This window comes from Trichechus manatus, unplaced genomic scaffold, assembly GCF_000243295.1.
Source record: "Trichechus manatus latirostris isolate Lorelei unplaced genomic scaffold, TriManLat1.0 scaffold00014, whole genome shotgun sequence".
Taxonomy (NCBI): domain Eukaryota; kingdom Metazoa; phylum Chordata; class Mammalia; order Sirenia; family Trichechidae; genus Trichechus; species Trichechus manatus.
Genome location: NW_004443950.1, coordinates 22,224,286 through 22,248,364, shown reverse-complemented (window position 1 = coordinate 22,248,364; position 24,079 = coordinate 22,224,286). Strand labels below are relative to the sequence as shown.

Sequence of the window (24,079 nt, the reverse complement as noted above, 5' to 3'; positions counted from 1 at the left end):
GTCCATTCTTGTTCTGGACACAAGTTTCAAACTGGCTGCCTGGCCCAGACCCAGTCTGCAGAATAGGCTACTGTGGCCCTCCCAGCATTCAAAGAAGTTTGCAAGTACGTGCCAGTATTTAAGAATGAGGATACTGCGGTAGACATCTGAACGTAAGGCTTTTCTTAAAAAGCCAGAGCCGTCCCCTGCGGGGCAGCCACCCTCTCGGAGAGTCGTTTGCCCCTGCGCCTTGTTCTGTTCTCTCCTGCGTCCTGTCCCTCCTTGCAAACATCTGTGTCTGTGACCCCTACAACAGGCAACAGAAAGACAGCAAGTCCCAAACATCTGGAGAGGGACCGTGGAGGTGACGGAGCACTCGTGACCCCTGGAAAGCTTGGGACAGACTGTGTGATCCCCCAGTAGATTTGGACTCATTTATGGTCTAAGTGGCCAATCATTCAACGAGACAGAGCTGCTGGCAGGACCTGGGGTGGCCTGTGCCACCAGGCTGCACAGCGAAGGCCTTTCCAGTCTTGGACGGAGTTGGGCATTGGTTGGAGAGGGCCTGGCAGGCTCACTGCCTCATCCTCGGCAGGAAGTCTGGCCATGCCTCGCGCCTGGGATTTGTTAGTGTCAGCCTGGAGCTTTCCGGAGGAGGAGGTGTCCAGATGCTGGCGACCCTTATTAACACAACAGCTCCCGGCACAGGTGGACTCGGCATTCGTGTGTGTCGGCCAAATGGGGGAGCAGGCGCTGACCGCACCTCAGAACCCCTTAAACTTGCTGACTGTTTCCTCCTTTCAGTTGTTACCCCCCCAGCCTGGGCCAATGGTGTGAGAAGTCTGCCTCGCGAGCACTCTGAAAAGCACCCTCTGGGGAAAGGATGCCTAGAAAACAGCTAGGATGTTTCCGGTGGAAAATGAAGCCCTTGGGCTGGGGTTCTCAGAGAGCGACCCCCACAAGATGGTGGCAGTCCCCCGTGTTGGCCTGGCCAAACACGCTCCTTGGGAGGGCCGAGCTCCAGGGAATTCCCCTGTGCCCCTCACTGGAGACGAAGCCCAGGCAAGGTGAGCAAAGGCGTCATGAGAGAGGACAGCAGGGGTTATCAAAGAGCTTAGGAGTTACAAAGAAAATTAAATCAAGGGTTTTTGAAAAGGAAAAACGCCAGTCCGAAGAGCTGTTTTCTTCCCTGGAACTTCACTCGGGGCGTTTATCTGGGGAATCAGGGTGGTGGCAGCAAGGAGCAGTCACCCAGGCCGTTTAGGAGCTGACAGGACACGGGATGGTGCAGAGATGTAGACAGTGGACCTTCCCTCGCCGTGGTGGAGGGCCTGGGAAGGGTGCATGTCTCTTGCCCTCAGAACAGCCCTTGGAAATGTGCCACCCAGCCCCAAGTTCACCAGGCCGGGCCAGTGCAGGCCCAGTGCTGGGAATGAACGCGCTCGTTTCTCAGCTGTGGCCTTTCTGTCCCTGGAGCGGTGGGAGGCCAAGGCCTGTTCTGAACTTTAGTAGAACAGACAGTACCTGACAACAACAGAGCGGAGGACTGAGACCCTCTCCTGTGTGTGTGTGTGTGTGTGTGTGTGTGTGTGTGTGTGTGTATGTGTTGTGTGTGTGTATGTGTGTATATGTGTATGTATGTTATGAATGTGTGTATGTGTATGTATGTATGTGGTGTGTGTGTAAATATGTATGTATACGTGTGTATGTATGCTGTGAATGTGTATGTGTGTGTATATATGGATGTGTATGTGTGTGTATTTATGTGTGGGCATGTGTGTGCATATATATGTGCTGATGTGTGTGTATATATGTGTGGGTGGGTGTGTATACATGTGTGTGTATGTGTGTGTATACATGTGTGGGCATGTGTGTGTATATATATGTGCTGGTGTGTGTGTATATATGTGTGGGTATGTGTGTGTATGTGTGTGTATACGTGTGTGTATAAATGTGTGGGCATGTGTGTGTACATGTATGTGTGTGTGTGTGTGTGTGTGCACTCTGGCGTTAATCATACGACGTGTCGCCTCTGAAACTGTGACCACAGAGGCCTGTTCCCCGCTTCCTCCCTCAATCCCCAGCACCAAGGGCAATGCTTGGGAGGTAGGAGGTGCTCATTCATCCATTGATTTATTGGGTCTTGAGACCATGTGTGAACAGATCTACACATTTCCAGGTGTACGCATGCGTGCATGTGTCACAGACACACACCTGTGTCTATTGCCCCATCCAGGAGACTTGGCTTAGCTCTTGATACAAGTTTTGGAGTTGGAATGGAGCCTTAGAGAACATGTGCTCCAACCTTCCCACTTTACAGGTTGAGGTCGCAGATGCCCCAAGGCAGGGGTTTCCAAGGGGCTTGACATCTCGGCTCCCCAGCCCAGCTTCTCAAACCCCTCCTGGTGGCCAGACTGTCTCCCCTAGTGAGTTGTCCCTCAGGACCTGTCTCAAAGGCTACTTCCCAGGGAGGCCCCAGACAGTGAGTCTCAACCCAGGCTCCATGGAGGGGGGCACTTGGGGAACTTTGAAAGATCCCAATGCTCAGACCACACCTTGGACAATTTGAATTTCTGGAGGTGGAGGCGGGGCCAGGTATTCGCATGTTTTCTAGCTCCCCAGGCAATTCCATTTTGACCTTTCCAAGTGTGGTCTTTCTACTGTTTGCATCAGAATCACTGGGGGCTTGTTAACAAACGCCAGCTTCTCTATGGGGCCGGAAAACTGGCCCGTGGATTCTGGTGATGGTTGCACAACCTGATTACCGTCCTCGACGTCACTGAATTGTACATGTAGAAGATGCGGAATTGACAAATGTTGTAGTATACAGATATATTTTTTTTAACAATAAAAAAAAAATTAAAGGAAAAAACAAAACAACAGAACCGTAGCTTCTGCCCCCACCCTGGATCTAGGTAATCAGAACGCTCTGTATTTTAACAAACCTCCATGTGCATTTCAAATGAGTGTCTCTTGAGGATACATACACATATTTTATGTGCATCCCTGCAGTCCACCCCAAGAAGGCAGCCCCACCCCACCCCCGGCCTGGCGGTGAGAGTCCATATTCTAGCCGCTCCCCCCTTAGCTCCTGCTAATGAATGCCCACGCTTTCTCTACGAACCATTTGCCAGATGCACTTGATCACTTCCAGATGCATTTCCAAAATGCATCCTGAGTCTCACCTAGTACCTGCCGGCCTCGCCTCTGCTGGGCGCTCCCAGGGTTTGCTCTAGCCCATGGGCTGGGATCCTGAGTTTCTGGTCAGCCTTTCCTGTCACAAGCTCCACCATGACCCCCTCAGCTTTAGGGACCACTTCTGCTGCAACCGGGGTGAGGTGACTGGGCTGTGACACCTGCTTGCCCAGCAGTTGCCATTTCCAGCGCCTGTTCTGGGGATGGTTCTTTGGCCTGCAGGGGGGATGTCCAAATAGCACTGGATGAAGTGAGTTTGTGTCTAACACGGGATCAAATCCAACAAGGGAGAAAATACTGAGTGCCTGAGACCATGTGTACCTTGACCTCAAAGGAGCCTCCTGGATCTATGTCATTGGCTTAGCCAGAGAGGACTGTGACCTGCAGGCTTAGAGAAATAGATTCCCACCTGGGCTCCTGCCCTGACTGAAAGCCATTTCTAAAGACCTAGCCAAGGAGTTCCTCAGCTGCTGTAGGCACGCACACAAGGAACCCTTGGCCGCCATTTTGATGAGGCAGGCATCGTGTCTCCAAGGTTCTGGCAGCAGTCCAGAGATGGCATGGGGCCCCTGCTCAGAACCTGGGCTGGCGTTCCCCTGGTTTAGCATCCCCTGAATGTCCTGCCCTGAAATGCCCTATGCCTAAAGAATGGCCATCAGCGAAGACTAGACACAGTAATATGTTTTCAGAATATACCATTCACCAAAGATTTGCTGTTGCTTTTAAATCAGCTTGTTTCACGATGGAACAACAGAGGAGGGGGGAAACAGTTGAGCTTCCTTGGAGAAATTATTGTGGATATTGACAGGGTACTGTTGTGAGTAAGCTAAACGGGGACTGTCACAGTTCCATTTCTTACAGAGAGCTTTGTGATTCCAAAGTCTAGAAAAGACCCAGGATTACTAACCGATTCTTGGAATACCTCTAAAGCCACATTTGTTTACCTTCCTGTCCTCCATTCCACAAGGAGGGCAGGCATAAGCTGTACCTTACGGTATCGTTTCCGTCGTGGCGAGAACAATAGAATTTGGGGGTGGAATTTAAATAAATATTTAATTCCTGAAAATTATCTAATATGTTTTAAAACACTCTTTAAAGCTATTTTTATTCTCTAGAAAGCGCTTATTATAGGTAAATTACACATTTTACACCAGAGCATTAGGTTTGCCATTAGTACAAATTTAAGGCGCTACGAAGACCAGTAGATAATGTTAATTTCAAATACAGAAACGAAATATATTTTGTGCCTTTTTATTACTCATTTTCTTTTAAGTTTTACTGACTGCTTTTTATCTTAACTATATGTCTTTACATGCGGCAATCATAATGCACTGTAACGATATTAATATTTTATAGAATCGGTATTTATAGTTCTTTATTTAGAAACAATGCAGTAGGTCTGCAGATATCTGAGCCCGTCTGGAATGGTGCCCTCCAAATAATGATAAATTACTTGTGCAGTATGCCATTTGCTAATTATATCCGTGATTTACTACAGAGCAAGACTTAAATCATTCATTTCAGTCTTGCGTAACAGTGCCATAAAATTTTTAGGTTTAAAAATGGTTTCCATGTGTATAATTCAAACAAATTTTAGAGCTATTGTATACACAAAATATTGCAACCACCCATTTGTTACATACTTTGTCTTTTTAAACTTCTACTTTTAATGATCACTGTGGTTGAAATTATTGTGCTTAATTTTCATAATCATAGCTTTTAAATCTATAGCCGTTTTCACATGTTAGATAAAGAAAAAGATAGCTAATTGTGTGTAGATAGTATGCCATTCCTGAATAGTCCCAAATGGTACAAAATCATTAAAAAAGCTTAAGAGTACGAATTATTCTTCTATTAAAAAACAGTTGTTCTCTAACTAATTGTTAGTTTGAGCTGCTTTGTTTCAAAGAACAAATGTTGATCCTTCTAGCCTTGTTCAGCACACCAAAATGAGATAAACGCTTTCATTTCTTTTTCTTATACCAAAATCTGCAGGTGAGAAACCCTACAAATGTCCCCACTGCGACTATGCCGGCACCCAGTCAGCGTCCTTAAAATACCACCTAGAACGACACCATCGGGAGCGACAGAACGGGGCCGGGGCTCTGTCTGGACAGCCCCCAAGCCAAGACCACAAGGAGGAGATGCCCAACAAAGCCTCATTGTTTATCAGACCAGACATCCTCAGGGGTGCCTTCAAGGGCCTCCCTGGAATTGACTTTAGAGGGGGCCCTGCCTCTCAGCAGTGGACCTTGGGGGTGCTCTCATCGGGAGACCATTCGGGGCCGGCCACCGGCATGTCGTCCGAGGCTCCTTCAGACACTCTGAAAGGCGCTGACCTTCCTTCCAAAAGTACCCACTTCTCTGAAATTGGAAGAGCTTATCAAAGCATTGTGAGCAATGGTGTGAGTTTCCAGGGGTCCTTGCAAGCATTCATGGACAGCTTTGTCCTCAGCTCTTTGAAGAAGGAGAAGGAAATGAAGGACAAAGCCCTGTCTGACCCTCATTCCATGAAAGTCCACGGGGCAGAGGGTGGCGAGGAGAAGCCCAGTGGTAAATCCTCCCAGAGGAAGTCTGAGAAATCTCAGTACGAACCTCTAGATCTGTCTGTGAGGCCAGACGCCGCCTCCCTTCCAGGCTCATCGGTGACTGTTCAAGACAACATCGCATGGCATGGCTGCTTATTTTGTTCTTTCACAACATCCTCCATGGAACTTATGGCCCTTCATCTCCAGGCCAACCACCTCGGCAGGGCGAAACGCAAAGATAACGCCTTGGGGATGCCCATCAATTGCAAAGAGCAAGCCAGGGAGGCGAGTAAAATGGCTGTGCTACCCACAGTACAATCAAGCAAAGAGTTGGGGCTCTCCCATGTGATTGGCCCTCTAGACTCTGCTTCTGAGAAGATCGCCCAAGGGCAGGTCAAGGAGACTATGGGGGAGCAGAAGAGCGGCACGTGGTCCCGCCACGTGGACCCTGCGTTTTGTAACTTCCCATCAGACTTCTACAAGCAGTTCAGCGTTTACCCAAGTGTGGCTGGCTCGGGACCCTCCAGTGTCTGTCCCAGCAGCGAGCCTGGTGGGAAGGTCCCCCCTGAAGATGAAGCCCCCATCCTGATCCCCGAAACCACAAATCAGAACACTGGTGATGACCTGTCCGACATTGCCTCCTCCGAGGACATGGACTCCTCCAAGGGGGGGAACAACGAAGAGGAGGACATTGAGACTGAACCTGAAATGATGACCAACCCCGTGTCTGCCCTCAGCAAGGACAGCGGTGATGGCGGGGACAGCCTGCTGCCCACGGGCACCCCCCAGCCCGCCCAGGGACTCGTGTCACCTCTACCGCAAGCGTCCGAGAAGCAGTGGCACAGCCCAAGCCTCCTTCCAGCCCAGGAGACCTCGGCGGGCCTGCCAAAGCGCGAGCGGGGGCCCTCGGGCCTGGAGAAGCCCATGAACATGCTGTCGGTCCTCAGGGCCTACAGCTGCGATGGCTTAGCAGCCTTGAACGGACTTGCGAGTAGCACAGCGAGTTCTGGATGTGGCAAGAGGCCAGACTTGTGTGGTAAGTTTTAGAATCCTCTTCCTTTAGTTTATTTCCCCAAATATCAGGGCTGAATTGTGCATTAAAAAAAAAAAAAATGGGGTAGACATTCATTAGCAAATGTTGGACTGAACATAAAAAAGCGATGCTGTATATGCAATGTAGACAATCACAAAAGTCCATTTCATTGACAAGTTCTAGAAATCATATTTTCGTGTTCTAATTTGCATCATAATGATCTCAGATGCCTGTGAGAAAGGCATGGGCGGGTGTCTCACAGAGTGAACTAACTAACCAGAGGACAAAGCGCCTGAAAAACAAACAGAGAACGTTGTAACTTGCCAACTTTTCAGTATTTTCAACTTGCGCATCAGACGCCTAAAGACAAGTTCTCAGTGCTTTGCTCAGCCAGATCTGCTTTCTGGAACTTTTCTTTACATTGACTTAGAGGGTACTCAAATCATATTACACTAACCGAATGTAGAAATAAAGTGACCCTCTCTCCAAAGAAGGGAGATGGTTCTGAGGTGTTTGTGATTCACCTTTAGGCGTACCAAATGGCAGTGACTGTGTGACTTTGGCTTTCTGCTATTGCCTTCTGTCCGTCTGTCTGTCCACGTGTCTGTCTGTTGTTCTAATAAGAAATGTACATTGTGAAGTCTCTGATTAGAAGTGCTGTGATCCTGTCTCTTGGACTTATGCCCGCCTGATCTTGTTAGCAAACTGGCACTTTACCTCCTTAAAGAGTATGGTTACCCTAAAGGAACTCCACATTTTAAAACAGGATAATAAATTCGAAACCTAGAATTTGGTCAAATGAAGGAGGAGCAGGGAGGATCACCAAATCGTACTCTTGGCACCCAGATACTGGTATTTTGAAGCCTTTCTTGAAAGAGAAACTCAGTGTATGATTCCCTTGGAGACTAGTCCCAGGATATTCCTGTTAGAGACAAGTGAACAAAGTACTTTTCCACCATGAACCTGTGAATGGATTTCTGTGATTTTACTTCACCTGTTGAAAGAAGGAAGGGAAAAAGGAAGGGGGGAAGGAATAGAGAAAGGAGGAAAAGAAGAAGGAGGGAGGGAAAGAAGGAAGACTGGAGGGCGGACGAGAGGGAGGGATGGAGGGAAGGACCAGCAAGGCAGAGGGACGAAGGCAACGCTAACCCGGGGGAGTGTGTCTTAACCTCAGCTTCTTGATGTTCCTCTTAGCACAGAGCAGGCTTTAGGAAGCTGGTCTCTGCGTTCATCAACTGAACTGATATATTTCTTCTTTCTCTCTCCTTCTCTAATTCGCTAGGAACTGAACCAAGCAGTCAGAAATATTTTTTGAATTGTCAAAAATCACTAAATGGATTTCTGACAGCTCAAAAAAGTATTGACAGTTCCTTGTGCTGAATGAGTCACAAGGCCCCATTTACCAGTACCCCAGATCTGTTTTTAGCCACATACAATTTATTACTTTTGAAGCCGTTAAAAACAGTATTTAAAAGACGAAGAAAAGGTTTTATGTCAGTCCAATTTTTTTTTCCCTTTTCTTCTGCGGGAGCGATGTTTAAGTCTTTTTTTATTTTTATTGTTGTTGTTTTAAGTTTGTGATTGGGGTGGTTTCTTTTTTATTGCCGTTTGTTGGGGAATTTTTTTAAAGTCTATTTTCAGTTCTTTCAACTACCTACGTAGGACCCTAGTTCCTGCCAGGAATCCACGCTCAGAAAAGATCAAAACCTGGCATGCTCATAAGCTCATTATTATTGAAATGAGCTCGTATTACCCCTATTAATTTCCCCATCTTCCTATCAATGCTGAAGGAAGGCTGCTTGCCTTTGAGGAAGCTTGCCTGATGATAATCCTTTGGCACCAGGTGGCAGGGGGTAGGAAAGGCATCTTCTGTCTTCTGAGCCTTTTCCCTCTGAAGACAGCAGCTCCTGACTCTCCTTGGACATATCCATGGATATGTGCAGAAAATGTTGCTAGTCAACCTTTTGGCCCTTGGGCCACAGACCCCGGGGTGGAAGCTGGGACTGCTCTGCCCCACTGGGGATGAGGCTCCTGGGGCCAGCCAGGCTGGAAGGCACCCTGTGGTGTCCTCTGCAGAGGCACCAGGTTCCTTAGCTGCACCTCCACTCATGGTAAGATGCCAAAACTAACTGACCATAAACCACCTATTTGTTCAGAGCCTGAGTTCTGCCTTTCATTTGTCCGTACTTCTTCTGCATCTTCTTTCTCTAGTTTGAAAGCAGGCGTGGAAGTCCTCTCCCCGGCCCTTGCCTTGGGGCTGGTCGTAGGGCACTGCCCTCTTGCCCCCAGGATCATCCTGACCCTGTTCACTTCTCTTTCCCCACTCCAGTGGCTGGCCCACCATAACCACAACCCTCTTTGTACTTTCTTGCTGGCTGCTGTGGTGCCTTAGTACCCAGAAGGGCCAGGCATATTTACCCTTTTTAAGAGTTAATATCTGTGAACATTTGGGAGGGAAAATAAAATCCACTAGGCTACAAAATGGGCATTTTTCTTAAATATCCTAGTCTACTGCCTTTTTAGAATCACAAGAAGGACCAGTGCTAGATCTAAGCTTCAAACCTCCATTGGCTTCACTTTGAAAAGGTAGAAATGCTATTGGCACAAGAAATGAAATATTCCTAATGTTCATTCCCTCTTCTCTGCTGAATCAAAGGTAGATATGGATTTCCAAACTGCTCCACCAGGTCAATATCTGGCTTTTCCCAAGAAGCTGGGCCTTACCAAACCAAAGGATTATTCCTATAATTCACATCTCAGATGGAGTTTTGGGTCTGATTTTGTATGGTTAGTAAACCAGAATCCCCACTGCTCTACCCCTAGAAATGAGCTTGTAGGAAGAACTAATATCTGTTTTTTAAGGAAAGCCTCTATTCTCACAGGGTGTAGAAATGTTTGAAGAAGCATCGGTAAAAACCTTGCTCAAATCATGTAGACTCACAACAAATCTCAGTAGCTTCTCTGGCCCATACTAGTGTGTTGCATGAGATGGCATTTCACCCTAAGTCTGTAGGTGACGTCCACATTATAGGCTCTACTTTCAGGTGTTTTCCTAATTTCTGCATGCCTACTTCCCTGTTTTTTAAAACTCCTGTCCTACATTCCTTGCAATGTGGACCTGGTGCCCTGGGCCATTGTGCACTGCTTATTCATAGCCGATACATTTCTAACTCTAGTGCAGAAGAGAAAGCCAATGAGGGAAGAGGCTGGTCCAGCCGGTTGAGTAGGGAGAGGCCTGTAGCATATGCCAACTTTGAGAGTCGGGCACGCATTTTTGAAAGATCCTTCCATGGAGGATAGAACATTAGTCAGTCAGAGACATGTTACAGATGATCCCGAGGAAGGGATGGCGCCATCTTGGATTAAGCTGGAGAACATGAATTTTGTTTCTTGAGTGGGTCAGAGTCCACTTATGGTTGGATCTCCAATCTAAGGCTTCCAGACTCCAGGCATGGCCCACATTTCTTTATTCTGTTGAGTTACATAACATACAAGGCATCCAGTGCCTTCAGGGAATTTGGATGTACCCTTGGTTTTGGTGGAATGGGTTTGAACTTGATGAACCACACGAGTATTTAAATGGGGCGTGGGGGGCGGGACAGGCAGAGCCTAGCAGTGTTCATATCCACTAACAACAAGACAAGGCAGACAATCCCTTTGTCCAGTCTGAGAATTTTTGATGGAACTGTTTTGTCAGTCAAGAGCTTGGAGAATCAAGGGAACATGGAGACCTGAGCTTCAGGGTGCATCCAGACAGGGCAAAGCCTGGCCTGCACAGCACCTAGGGGCTGGCTGTATGTGAAGGTTAAAGACCGTGTTTCACCCCAGAGTTTGTGGATTTGCAGAGCAACCTGATCACCTTTGCTCCTTGCCTTTTGAACCCAAGACAGACAGGACTTGGAACTGTTGTGTGTTGGTCTCAGTCAGGGCTTGCTGTATGTCCTTTGGTAAGCCCAAATGTAGAGTTGATGGGGCAGAATTAAATCAGGTTAAGGGAAAGGCAGGCAGAACAAGGTGTAATACCCTTTACCCTTAGAAGTTCTGTTCTGGAGACACCAGCATGCGGGGAAGCCTGAGAGAGCAAGGAGACTCCATCAACTTGTCTACCGTGGGCATGAGACCGTGTGTGCGGTGGCTACCAGACCAGTGATCCACTCAGCTTCTGAGGAAGCCTAGTGAGAAGGCAAAGCCATTAACAGGAATAGTCCCAATTTTTTATTCCCTGGTTATTGGGAAACTGGCTTCCTTAACCCAAATTATGCCTGGGACTATAGGGTAAGGGTCTTCTGGGCTTCCGCAGCAGTGAGAGAATTTGAATCCCCCAAAATGTAGAGCTCACTGAAACCTCTTCACTTCACGGCTAAATATGTGATGAAATGAATGAGGACAACTAAGCTGAACTCCCTTAGAACTTTTCTCCTCCAAAACCCTCGATGATTTCTCAGCACAGACAGTTGGGAAATATTTACCATTTTACCAGCCACACAGTCTAGAGCAGAGGTGGCAAACTTCTTCTGCAAAGGGCCAGACAGTGAATATTTTAAGCTTGCAGGCCATGTGATCTGTCACAAACACCTAACTCTGCCAGGGTAGCAGGAAAGCAGCTGTAGACAATACACACATGAGTGGGAGTGGCTGATTTCAGTAGGTGGATTTGGCCCATGTTTGCTCACTGACTGCTCGGCTGTAAGGACCCCCTGGCTGGCGCAAATGGTTAATTCACTGGGCTGCTAACCCAGATGTTGGAGGTTTGGGTCCACCCAGAGGTGCCTTGGAAGAAAAACCTGACAATCTACTAAATAAACCGGCCATTGAAAACCCTATGGAGTACAGTTCTACTCTGACACACGTGGGTCACCATGAGTCGGAATTGACTTGACAGTAACTGGTTTGCTCTGGTGTAAAGAGGGCTGGATTTCAATGGTCATCCCTAGAGATGACGTAGACCCCTGTCCTCTATCAATCCACCAGCCCATGAGTTGATGCTGGAGAGGACCCACCCATACCGGCCACAGGGCTCCATCTATTGCCATCTAATTCCAAAGCCAGAGATGTGAGGGAGGACTTGTCAGCCTAGACGGGCCTCCGTGTACCTATTTCTGGAAGGCCACATCTTTGCCTAGCCATTAAAATTTCCAGGAGAACGCCTCCTCCACGACTGGTTCCCAAGTTTCTCTCATAGCAGCATAGGGGGAGGAGGCATGAGGAATAAGAAGCAGGAGCTCAGTCATGGTTCTTAGGCTTTGTCTGTGGAAACCTCAGGATAAAAGGAGATTACGGATGCAACAGAGCTTGGGTGAATGGTTCTTGGTTGAGTCTGTGCTACATCGCAGAGGTGGGCATCATGAGGATGACCTGAGGAAAAGATGTCAGTGTTCAAACGTTTTTTGTTGCATTGAGCCCATTAGCACGAAATGAGAACAAATCTTACTTTCAATCAAGCTTACAGAGACAGGTTTTATTTCCTCATGTCTGTCATGTCGAGTTGGCGATAGCTGTTTCTTGGAATGTTGGGAAAGTTAGCTTTGAAGATGATTTTGGCGATTTTGTGATCACACCGTTTCAGTTTCTACCCAATTCTGTTCCTGATAGAGGGCAAGTACTTAGGAGTAGGGAATGAGACCTGCTCCCTCAGTCTTTGACCAGGAAATCGGTAAGGTCTATGATCAGATTGAGATTTCCAAGGGAGCTGTAGCTGGGTACATGAAAACACCATGAGAACAGTATATGTGTATACGAAGACCCTGAGCGAGGCTGTGACGCCCACCTTTCTGGCAGTTGGTATATTTTGAGTCTTGTGGAAGATTCTAAGGCTCTGAAGTCAGCAGGTTCTAAGGAGATTAAATTAGAAAAAGGGCATAGGGAGAAAACCACAAACCTGAATCTGAAAAGTGCACGGGTGCCCAGGCTAAACCCCACAAACACAAGGGAGGGCAATTAGCCTTGGAGCGTATGAGGCCCAGGGAGTCTCTGCTGTAGGATCTTGTCTGTGGAGCTGGCATGCTTTATTTAAAGCCAAATGTGCCATAGTACCTCCTCCTCCTCTTTTTCATGCGCTGATTCTCATATGGATGATCTTGCAGAGTCTGGGGGTTAAAGCACAACTTTGCAATTGGCTCCCATTATCCAATTTTATCATTTACAGAATGGCCATTGACCTCCAAGGTTCCAGCCTGCTCCCAGAAATGACAGAGTGTATGTCCAGGGCCTGATATTAGACCCTGGTAGGGAGGACCACTTGGCCTGCCCCAGAGTCCAAGGGCAAAGCCTTGTAAGTTAATGCCGATCACCGGCCTACCCTGCCTGCTCCGCCCTGCTGGCTGCCTTTCCGTTGGCTGCAAACCCTTCCCTTTTGACTCTGGGAGACAAAGCATCGTGATGTCCCCAAGATCTCCTACCGGAATCCTCAATACTGTCCACAGCCTTGCTGAGTGCACTTTTTGACGAGGATGCATTCTCTTTGGGCGGCAGCTCCCTGCAAACTTTTGGCATCCTCCTCCTCCTCCCCTTCTCTTTTTTAAAAATTAAACCGGAGTGCCACTGACGGGATGTCGTCTGCACTTCAGGATGACAGAACTGTTGTGCGAAAGCCATTGTATTTGCCGAATGGTCCACTCGTCATTCCAGAACAAACAAATGCATGGTGTCTGGAAGTCGGCAAACCCTGGTGACATTTAGCCTTGTTTATGTTGCTTTCCTTTTGCTGCATATTCTCGGCTCCAAAAGACACTGTTGGAATCAACAGTGCCTCTTCAGCAGGAGAGAAGTCCGGTAGCCTTCATTTTGCTTGTCTCTTTGGATTGCATGATACCCCTGCCCAGGACCAAGGCGGGAGGAGAGAGCCGCTGAGCTCTTTGATTGAAAATGCAGCCTTTCCCCTGCAATGCCTCTAGACTGGGAAAGCAGAGAGAGAGGAGTGTTGTCAGAACACGAGCCCATTTCACTGGGGAAATGCAAACACTCCAAGCGGACCCAGACCCTGCTGTTTACAACAGGAACAACGCCTTACCCCATCGCTTTCTGAAGCCGGGTCCAGGTACCCTGGCTTTAGCGTTGGAATCCACCTTCTCAGGCTGCTGAGTCAAAGTGAGGGTTGGAACTGACAGTCATTTTGACACATGCCACTTCTTAGCTGGTGCAGGAATCCGTTTTTTTCTCTCTCTCTCTCTTTTTCAGACATGGCGCGCAAAGCCCAGGCTTCAAATAAGTAGAGTCATTACCTCCTATTACTTAGCGCTGGCCAACAGCACCTCTACGTCTAATGGCCGGCCTGCTCTAATCATGTAGACTGTTCTCGCTTTAACCAGAGACGGAAGGACCAAATTTTCTAAATATTGCTTTATTGTCATTATTCCATTAAACAATTAGGGGACGTGGCCCTGCCCTTGCTTTCAAATGCCTCTAGCCCCAGTGGTTTTTGGATTGTTTAATGAATCTGCCCATTTTCTTGCAGGTAAGTGACACCCCTGTTGTAGTGGGTCTAGCTGGACTTGCCCTTGTCTGTCGTGCGCCTCGGTGGTTATCTGCAGCTTGTTATTCGTGTAAAGTCAAGAGAAGAATGTATACACATATGTGTGTTGAATAAATAATTACTATTGGCATGGGTATGTGTATACACACGGCACACCAACCTACAGTATATATAGCAAATAATCATGGAGGCTAAAAATATTGCCCCATATGTTCCACTATTAGTCATGAATTGCAAAGGCTTAGTTAACTTGAACGGGAGAGAAAATTCGCTCAAAATCATAAACCCTGAGTGACAAATGCTGGTGGATTGGAGGCCCCTGCAGCCGTGAATAACTTGACCCTAGGACCTCTTCCACAAGCTCACCACAACCTCTAGAGGTGGGTCCGGGTGGTCTTGTTGGCATTACTGCTTGTGTCTGATTGTCCTGTATTTTGTAACACTTTAGAAGAATACCGAAAAGTGCAGTAATTCTCTTTCTCCATAGTATTTAAGCAGTAATATTGCTAGTTTCGTATTGTGTCAGGTCGTCATATTAACCAGGAAGAGATGACAGTAACATTCCAGTGAACGGCACCCACCTTGACATCCTCAATTTAAAAATGGTGATTGAAGCAAAATGTGTAAACTTGTACTGGGTTATCGTGTGCTGTGGAATAGAGTATTGTTGAAGTAATTAGAAGATCTATTAAGGTGTTCCTGGTAATGAAGGCATGTAAGTGATAATAATTGTAGCATTCTGAATAAGTGTCAAACTATATCTTTAAGTGTGCTGTATGCTGAGTTACAAGTTAGGTCATTTATGAATGGAATGTAAAACAATACTAAAACTGCTTCAATAACTTATCTTGGTATTGCTAATAAAAAAAAGCTGTGAAACATTAGTGCAGTTTTGAGTCATTATGTTAATTCATTCCACAACACCCCCTCCCCCCGCCCCCGTTACCCCTTGACACTCTCCTATCTGTTGGGAGCCTCAGCGGGACATTGCGGGGATAATATTTCTGCTGCTCCTTGCGCTGTTTGCTGGGCACTTGTTGTATTTTCCCATCCATCTTTCGGTGGCCCCAGACGTAACACGTCATGGCTGGGGTGGGATGACTGTGGCGGATGGGGGAGAGGGAAGGGACAGGCATGCATCTCTCAGGACAAATGACTTTTCGCCGCCTAGACCCCACGGCCGCTCACAGGACGTGGGTAGAGGAGGCCCAGAGGGCTGCCTTCACAGCACTTCACAGGCCTGCATCCCAGATGTGGAAAAGACTGCCCGCCCCATGTCTTCCTGCAGCAAACCTTAGCATTTCCTCTCTACCCCGTGAAGGGTAGGTTTCAAGGGAACAATACCTGGAGTTACTGGCCCTTGGGGATATTTTTGTTCCGCTGAGATCTTTTTGGTTGTACCTGTGTTTGTTCTAACAGGCTTGTGCCTGTCCCCCCCACAGCCCCCACCTCACTCGTGCTGGGGAGGCATACAGGAAGGGAAGTTTCGGGTTTTGTTTGGGTTGCTTGGCTTTTTTGTCCCTGAGTTGGACTTTAGAGTCCTGCCATTTCAATAATGTTGCCAAGCTTCTTTGCTTGGGTATGTTTTGTAAACTTGTAAATTCCATGCACTTTCTTGCTCCCTGTCTAACTGGTCCTGTGGAGGAAAAGGTCTCACACATCGTGTGACCGAATCCCAAGTCCCAAGCCTATCCTCCACCCCTCAAAGAAACAAAAAGTTCTGTGTGTGACGTGGAGATACCCATTCGAAGTCTCCATTTGAACAACCCTGGTCTTGGCAGCAGGACACTTGCATCACCTCGAACGGTTGAAACATCCCCTCCCGTATTTCTCATAAAAACTGACCCCAAAGACCATACACAGTATTAGATCGTCCCTTATTTCGGGGAGGTGATGGGAAGCGAGAGAGTCTGAGGTAGAGAACACGGGCTACAAGTCCCCAGATAAAACACACGGAACTTGAAGAAGGTTGCTAGCTTTCCGCTCTTCAGCACCCACGACTGTTACCAGGTTCTGTTCACATGAAGCTGAGAACACACGCTGTGGGTTCCGTTGGCAAAGAGGATGGGTCCCAAAATGCCTCCGCAAGGTGGAGCAAAGCGACCGTGGCCACCGGGCCCAGCACCCACGTGGCCATATCCGAGGAGGGCGAGTTCCCACCCCCTAGGGTGTAGGCAGTATTCCCAAGAAGGACTCCGGGAGAGTGGTGTCTTTATGTCCAGATTCCACCTCCGTCTGGGTCACTGTCCTGAGGGAAGTGGGATATGGTGTCGGGAGGCATTATCTGCGCTGTTTTCTGGACCCTCTCCTCACCACAATGCCCATCAGGCCCTGCGTCTCCTCTGCGGGCCGGTCGCACGACTGTGAGGACGTGTGGTGTCTCCCCTCAGCTGGGAGACCTCCGGGCTCCTTTTGATTTAAGAAGCCTCATTTGCAGCTCCCCGGGGGGCCTCACCACCATCCACACTGTGTAGGCAAGGGGCGCCCCATCAGAGACCCCTGGACCCAATGCCTGTGGCCTGGGGACATGGGCGGGGAGGAGAGGGCTCAGCTGCAGCTGCTGAGGCTCCGACACACTGTCCCTGGCATTGCCACCATTTGCAGTCACTTTCCACACATCTAGAGCCATTCCTGACACCACAGCACCTCTGGTTTTGCCAGTCCAGCTGGATGGAGCTCCGAGTGGTGGCCTTGGGAGCAGAGTCGGTATGAAGCCAGTGCAGGAAACAGAAGTCGCTGAAGGAAACAGAGCATGCTGCCCTGCACTGACAGCAGAAGGCTCCCTGGAGCCATGTATCCGAACGGCTGCTGTTCTTTCCTCCCTCCACAAGGGCCCAATCCCCCTAAAGGGTCTCTAAGCTGGAGGACTCCATAGTGTTTCCGCTTCTCAAGCAGGGGGTGTTTCCTGAGTCACTCCCCGGGGGGAAGTTCTCAAGCTTAGAGGAGGCCTTGGCGGATTCTCGTTCTCTCATTTCTATGAACCTGTTCCCAGTTCCCAGTCTGCTCCCCCCGTTGTTTCACTGCACGCATCTCAGCATGCCTCACACCGCCTCCCCTGGTGGCCGCCCAGCTCTTCATCAACACTGCCATCTCTGGGTAACAGCTCCCCTCTGACCAGCTGAGTGTCCTCGGGCGCCTACTGTCTGCTGCCTGAGAGACAGCTGGGTGGATTCAGTTCCTGGAATGAGCCGACTTCATTTCACAGCTCTGCAAGGAGCTGGCAATTCTGTCTCCTGCTGGTTCCCTCACCCCCACATGAACGTATAACAAGCCCCACCTGTTGGGTCTCAGCCTTGGGGCAGCCACGACCATCACCTATTGGGTCTACCCTCAGCCCTACAACCTACACCCTTTCCAAGCATAGGTGACCCACTGGTCTGAGGTGGGGAAGAAACCCCACTGTATATCAGAGCAGAGTTCAAGGAGGTCTCTGGAACTTCAGATGAGAGAGGCCGAGGAAGGGAAAGGTGCCCTGAAGCATATGGTAAGAGAGAGTCTTCAAATCCATGCATTTGCACAGGTTGCAAAATGTTTTTGCTATGATGAAATTTAGATATTCTGGTGTAGAAACAAAGAAAGAATTCGAACTTTGGGAGATGATTATTGCTCCTGGATAGTCCCTTTTTCTCCAAGAGCTTCCGCGATGGTCAAAGGACGTTCCTCTATATGCAGCAGCACGCTGGCAACATCGCATCTGCAAGAGCAGACGCTGCCTCTTGAACAAACAACGTGCATTGTCAAGGTTAAAGTTGGGGAACTCTGCACAGCCACTTCATTAGCAAAAATAGCCACGTGTGCACCCAGGCATCGGCTGTCTTCGTGAGGAGTTTATCTTTCATGCTCTTTGTCGAGTGGTCCAGACATGCCCATCTAAAGCTAACCCACTGCTCAAAGGTTATGTTTTCTTTTTGAACTTCTGTTGTTGTCAGATTAACATAATATGCTCTCAATTATCCACATAAAAGGAGAAAAGCAACCAAGTGGGGGAAAGCAAATTTGCAATTAATTTACCAAATTATTGCTCTTTTTATATGCTGGACAATTTGTTTTTCTCCTTTCGAGTCGATTGTTTTGTATGTCCTTGAGAGGGGTGGGGCAGGCCATCAGGACAGCCCCCCCCTCCCCCGCCCCAAGGTGGGCCTCACACCTGGGGAAGGGCTGAAGGCAGATATTTTGCCAGGATGCAGACTGGCCTCTAGGGTAGCTAGGGGTACACTACTACGTCCAGCTCTTTCTTGCCCAGGAGAGGGGCCATGGATCTTCTCAGTCCTTCAGGATTCCATTGCCCTGAGACAAGGACTCTGGTGCAGGTAGTTTACCTGGGAGGTGATCTCAGGAAGCAGGAGGGAGGGAGCTGGGAAGTGAGACAGAGAAGGGAGGAAAGCCCACGGAGGGTGTGTTAACAAGAGGTTTCCACTGGGGGCAAATGGGGCTCAATCTGTCTGGGGCCCCCTGGGATATCGTGTGGAACACACCTCACAATTACCCCTCTGAGGGCTGAAAAGCTGTGACATTATCTACCAACTCTGCATCCCTCGTTATTTGGGGTTATTCCGGAGAAAAAAGAAGCCTTTGACACGTTGCTGGGGAACCAGAAGGCAGGGGTGGGGCACCAGCAGCATCCAATACTAGTGGGAACCCCTTGGCCTGAAAGTTTTTGCATCCTCCTCAGTCTACTGCAGAAGGCCACAGATCTGCCAGAGGCAAGGATGGGGACAGTTGTGCATTCTGTTTCCTCGTGGGAAGTGAACTGCAGACTCTAAATATTGAGACGTGCATAGCCTCTCAGCTTAGGGACAGGCTTATTGGAGGCAGGGTTGGAGGACTGGCCTGGGGGTCAGGCGACCAGGCATCTAGCTGCAATCCTGAACCGAGGAGCTCAGGCAACTCACTTCTCTTCTTTGGGCACCACTTCTCTCTTGGAGAAAGGAGGGAACAGTCTGGATGAACTCCCAGGACCCTCCTGGGTATCAAACTCTATAGCTTCCACAGCCCTTCCAGCACTGACTTTTTAGATGACCTCTGAGGACCCTGTGAGTCCTAGAGTCCTCGGGAGAGCTCACTCCAGCATTCCACCCCCACCCGCCTGGGAATGAGAGCCACTCTAGTATTTCCACAAGTACGTGAACGTGTGGGATTTCGTTTGGGTGAGGCCATCTGCTATTGCAGGGCATGGGTCATGTGCATCCTTGCTATACCGTGAAGACGTTTTTATTAAATTGCAAGAAGAACATTGAGGAATTTCTCTTTAAATTCTGGAAGTCAGCCAAAATAGAAAAAAAAGAGAGAGGTCAGTGCAACTGGACTTTTGGCTTCGTGGAAGTGGCAAGGAAAACCTGATTATTTGACTTTTAGTTTTGTTTTGTTTTCATTTTCAACCTTTTTTGTTCATAACCAAGCTTGAGGAGATAACATTTTTTCATGATGATTAAGATTTCCTCAAACACTTTACAGACACCAGTGTTAGTCCAGTGTGTCTCACCTGGATGTGTGTGTCCTGTGCCCACCTAACACACACCCGCTGATACTTAGAGGCTCCGAGAGCCAAGAGCCCCAGCCGTACTCCATCTTCCATGCGTGAGGCACAGAAACAGTCACATCTCTTTCTTCCATACCTGTTCCCTTCCCATTTTTCCATCCTCAGAGTCACCTAGGCAACCCAAAGTCCCTCTTGACTATCAAGCTCCCCTAGTTTGGAACGGTATACACTAATTCTAAGTGTGAGCCCCCCAAATCCCTGGCTTTTTACTTTCAATTAAAGGTCTACCCATAGACATTCCTTAGCTTAATTGCCTTGGTTTTGTCATCCTTCAAATGGGACACTCTTCACCCTCAAGAGAATAAATGAGTAAGAGTGAGTAATGTGGAGGTTGGCAAAGCACACAATTTCAGTTATTAAAGGATTTCTGCTGCAATTCAGGACCCAAGCAGAGCCTCATGAAATCTTAGAACCCTCTAAGACCTTGCCAAGGGGGTGGAGAATCTGGGTAGGGTATTATAAAGCATGCCTCCTCCCCCTCCTCCCCAGCTGAAGGCCTCTGTCTTGATGGCCCAGCTAGGATTCTTCCATTCCTGAAGGGAAAATCTCTGGAAAATCATGGGGAGCCTGCGTGAGGATCCAAGGAGACCACTCCTGGGATGTATGAAACCACCCGTTTTGGTTCTAATTGAATTATTTCTCCTGTTTTCTAATGGTATAAAGGAATGACATTTGGGATTTTTTTGTTTTTTAGTCACTGATGGTGAACCAGTAGAAACTGGATTTTTGTACCATTGGCCTTTGCTTGGAGTCCTAGTGGCGCAGTGGTTAAGAACTTGGCTGCTAACCAAAAGGACAGCAGTTTGAATCCACCAGTTACTCCTTGGAAACCCTATGGGGCAGTTCTACTCTGTTCTGGGTTTTTTGTTTGGCCTTTGCTTTACAGTAAGAGTTTGAGCTTGAAAAGTAATCTCTAAACCACACTCAGGGCAATGGTTTCATTTTAAATCACAGGTGGGATTTTCTTGGAGACCTTGGGGTACGTGCCTTTGCTAAGTGAATCATCACCTCTCACCTGCACAGGTTCAATACCTGGGTTTCCCGAATAGTGGGCTTGCCTAGAGTGTGGTGGTTTTGTGAAATCCTGCTCTTTTTTCCATGACAGTGAGTTTTTCACCCAGAGTGGGTGACAGAGTAGGTGTGTGAACAGCAGGTTGACCTCACTATTCTCGAAAACACAGAGGGAGAGGGCCTTGGGATTGGGACAGGGCATGAGGGACCCTCCCAGTGTGGGAAGAGGGATTCCTGGAGGTCCTTGCTGCCAGCTGGCTTCCCCCAAACCTGACAACCCCTAGAGAGTGAGCCAGAGTGAGCAGCTTGGGACCTGCAGGCCTCGAAATCTCCAGACTGGACACCATTCCCCAGATACCAGTCCAGATGGGGTTGGCAAGCCCCAGGGGCTTGGGTTGGGGGGTAACACAGAGGGATTGAGAGCCACAGATGGAGTGAGAGCAAAGAGAACAGGAGAAGTGGATAAAGAGAGAAAAGGCAGAGTGGTGGAAGTCAAAGGCAGAGGAAGAGAAGAGAAGAAAGGAATGACAAAGGGAAATCGCAAACCTGGGGAGATAACATGAAAGGAGAGAAGGAGGTAAGAGGACAGGAAACCGGCAAGAAAGATGATAGCCATAGGTTTGGAGGAGAGGGAAGAGAGGAAGGAGACGAGGAAGAGAGAAGAGAATAACCCAGCAGAGATGAGAGGCTCAGGCAGAGACAAGAGGTCAAAGGAGCTGCCTGTGGTTTGGAGGTGGCACTGGTTGATCTGATGGGTGCCTCCTGCTGCTGGGGGTTGGGCAGGGAATGAGGGGAGCTCAGTTACTCTTGGTGAGAATATTGGAGCGGTTGTAGGGATGGGGGAGATTGCAGAGATCGGGGGAGATGCATGCCAGTGGCACCTGGTCGCCAAGGGCTCCTGTTCCAGCAGCACCATCTCCCCCTCTGCTCCCCTCCGCTGGTTTCAGGAGGAAATGCTGGAGCTTAATCAGAATTATTTACAAGATAATGGTCCATTGTTTGCACTAAGACAGATGTTGTCTGTGGGAACTTTGTGTTTTATGCTCTTTTTCCCTGCTCTGCCTTCACTGGGTACAGATGGGATCGAAGTAATGAGAGTTATTATTCCCAGGAATGGAAATATGGAGGCGCCTTCATTCCAACCTGGGCACCCAAGATGGGCCTGGTGTTGGGTGAGCAGGGGTGGAGATGCTGGTCTCCGCTGGCTCCAGGCCAGGCAGTGCCTTGTGGCCCTTGTGGGGGGCGAAGCTCCTCCTTGCAGTCCTTGGAAGCAGCCTGTGATTAAGAAGGTCTCTCGTTTCCTGAGGGGCGGGTCAGCGCAATCGGCTTGTCGGGTGGACAGGAAGAACCATTCTGATTAAGATGCACTTGCTATTTGTTGAGTTGAGAGGTCACTACTGACATCTCAAATGAGTGTGACCATCTGGCCTTCTTGCTGAAAGGAAAGCTCAGCCCTTCTGAGGTGGGGGCTTCACCCTCCCTTTTTTAACCTTCCAGAGAACTTCCTCTAGGTCTTCTGGGGTCACTTAGTGAGGGACGTCTGGACAGATGCCCTCCTTCCTTCCTCAAGGGCGGGATCGGCCAAGTGAGCGTCTGCCCCATCCACTGACCTGGGGAGAGAGTTTGTTCAGAAGGAGGAAGGATGGGGTGGATTGGCAAGAGTTGCCTGTTCCAGACCTGTTTTCAGCCTCCCATCAAGGCAGGTGGGTCACCTAGTGTTGGTCTAGCTTCCTGTGAAGACCCGGAACCAGCTAGCCCTTCTTCAGCACTTCCTGACTCCCGGACACTTTCTTATAACCACACTCAATTAGTCATTGGACCTATTTTATGAATGAGAAAATGGAGCCCAAAAGACGTTACAGGACTTGCCCAAGGTTATTTTTCTACTAAGTGGAAAAGCTTAAACTCCACGGTCGGTCTTCCAACACTCACGTCATGACCTTCCCAGTAGACGCCAGTCTGAACCCCAGTTTAGTCGGTGTACGTGGGGCACCCGCAATGAGACGGATTGACACAGTGGCTGCAGCAATGGGCACAAACGTAACAAGGATTGTGAGCATGGCGCCGGACGGGGTAGTGTCTCGTTCCGTTGTGCACAGGGTCGCTAGGAGTCGGAACCGACTTGATGGCACCTAACTACAGCAGCAACAACAAGGAACACATAGTGACCCAGCAGAATCAGGGAGAGGTGCTTACTGAGACACGCAGGTCAGTGCCAAGCACTGAGTCTGGCGCACGGCACATGCTCGGTAGATAGTAGCAACTGATATTACCAGTTACGTTATTCTGCTTTTCTAATCTATTGCATTTCCAATATCAGGTTGTGATTAAAAACAAAAAACTCAAAATAATAAAACTTCATAGAGTCACACTGGGCTGCTAAAACTGCTCAGTAGTGGGAAAAAACAAAAAACAAAAAACACGTTCTCGGTGACTAAGTAGAATCAGCTCTGTCCTTTGGACAGCCTAGTGGGAAATTCACACGGCCCTTACTGAGCCCAGCCATTAATCCTGCTTCCACTCCCTCAATGTCTGTGGGAAGTCGCCCGCAAATCAGTTATAACCTGGAGATTTTGTCCCATTCTAAATACCAGCCAAGTTGGGGCATATTGTCTCTAGTGTCTAAGGAAGATGACTATTGTCCCTCACAGTTTCCCCACGCCCAAGAAATGGTTCCCTTAGCCCAAGCAGCAGGCCTCAGTCCTCCAACTTAACCTCCCATCTTGCAAGTTCATTTTGAAGTAATAAATACTACGCACCAGGGTCAAGCCCTGTACTACACGCGCTTTATAGATGACGATACGGACGACATTGCTTCGTTTCATTTTCATCAAAATCATATAAAGTAGATGTAATTATTATTATTCCATTTTACATGTGGGGAAACTGAGGCCCAGAGAAGCTGCCTTACCCAACATCACTGAGCAAGGAAGCTGGACTTCAAAGCCAGCCAGTGGGATCCAGGGCTCATTGGTGTGACCACCTAGCTGTCTCAGCTTGCTGGTGCTTTCCTGTTCCTTTAATACTTGTTTGAGATGCAGCAAAAGCAAACAAAGAAGCAAGCAAGCAAAGAAATACGTAAAGAAACGAAGAAACGAGGTCTGTTACGGCCAACGTGCCGCTTTGTGTCCTGGGCGAGGATAGCGCAGTTCCCAACGGTGGTTCAAATCGCAGACAGAACCTGGGGATCCATCCAAGCATAGGCAGGCTAGGGTGGGGATCAGGCATGTGGGGTTGAGACCCAGCACGGCCTCTAACGTGCTGTGTGAACCTGAGCCAGTCTCCTCCCATCTCTGGCCTCAGTTTCCTCACCTGTCCACAAA

The 24,079-nt window shown here is 48.6% G+C and overlaps 1 protein-coding gene across 2 annotated transcripts in view; it reads left to right on the top strand.

The window, feature by feature from the left end:
- Positions 1-24,079, top strand: part of ZNF536 (zinc finger protein 536) — a 294,926-nt gene that overhangs the window by 113,438 nt on the left and 157,409 nt on the right. The window contains exons 3-4 of one of the 2 annotated variants that reach the window (XM_004371622.1): positions 5,170-6,738; positions 14,189-15,090. In XM_004371622.1, the coding sequence (XP_004371679.1) occupies positions 5,170-6,738; positions 14,189-14,196 (1,577 nt within the window). In that variant the 3' untranslated portion in view covers positions 14,197-15,090. Of the gene's footprint in view, positions 1-5,169; positions 6,739-14,188; positions 15,091-24,079 lie in introns of those variants that run through there. The other variant, XM_023726956.1, reaches the window with a different exon arrangement.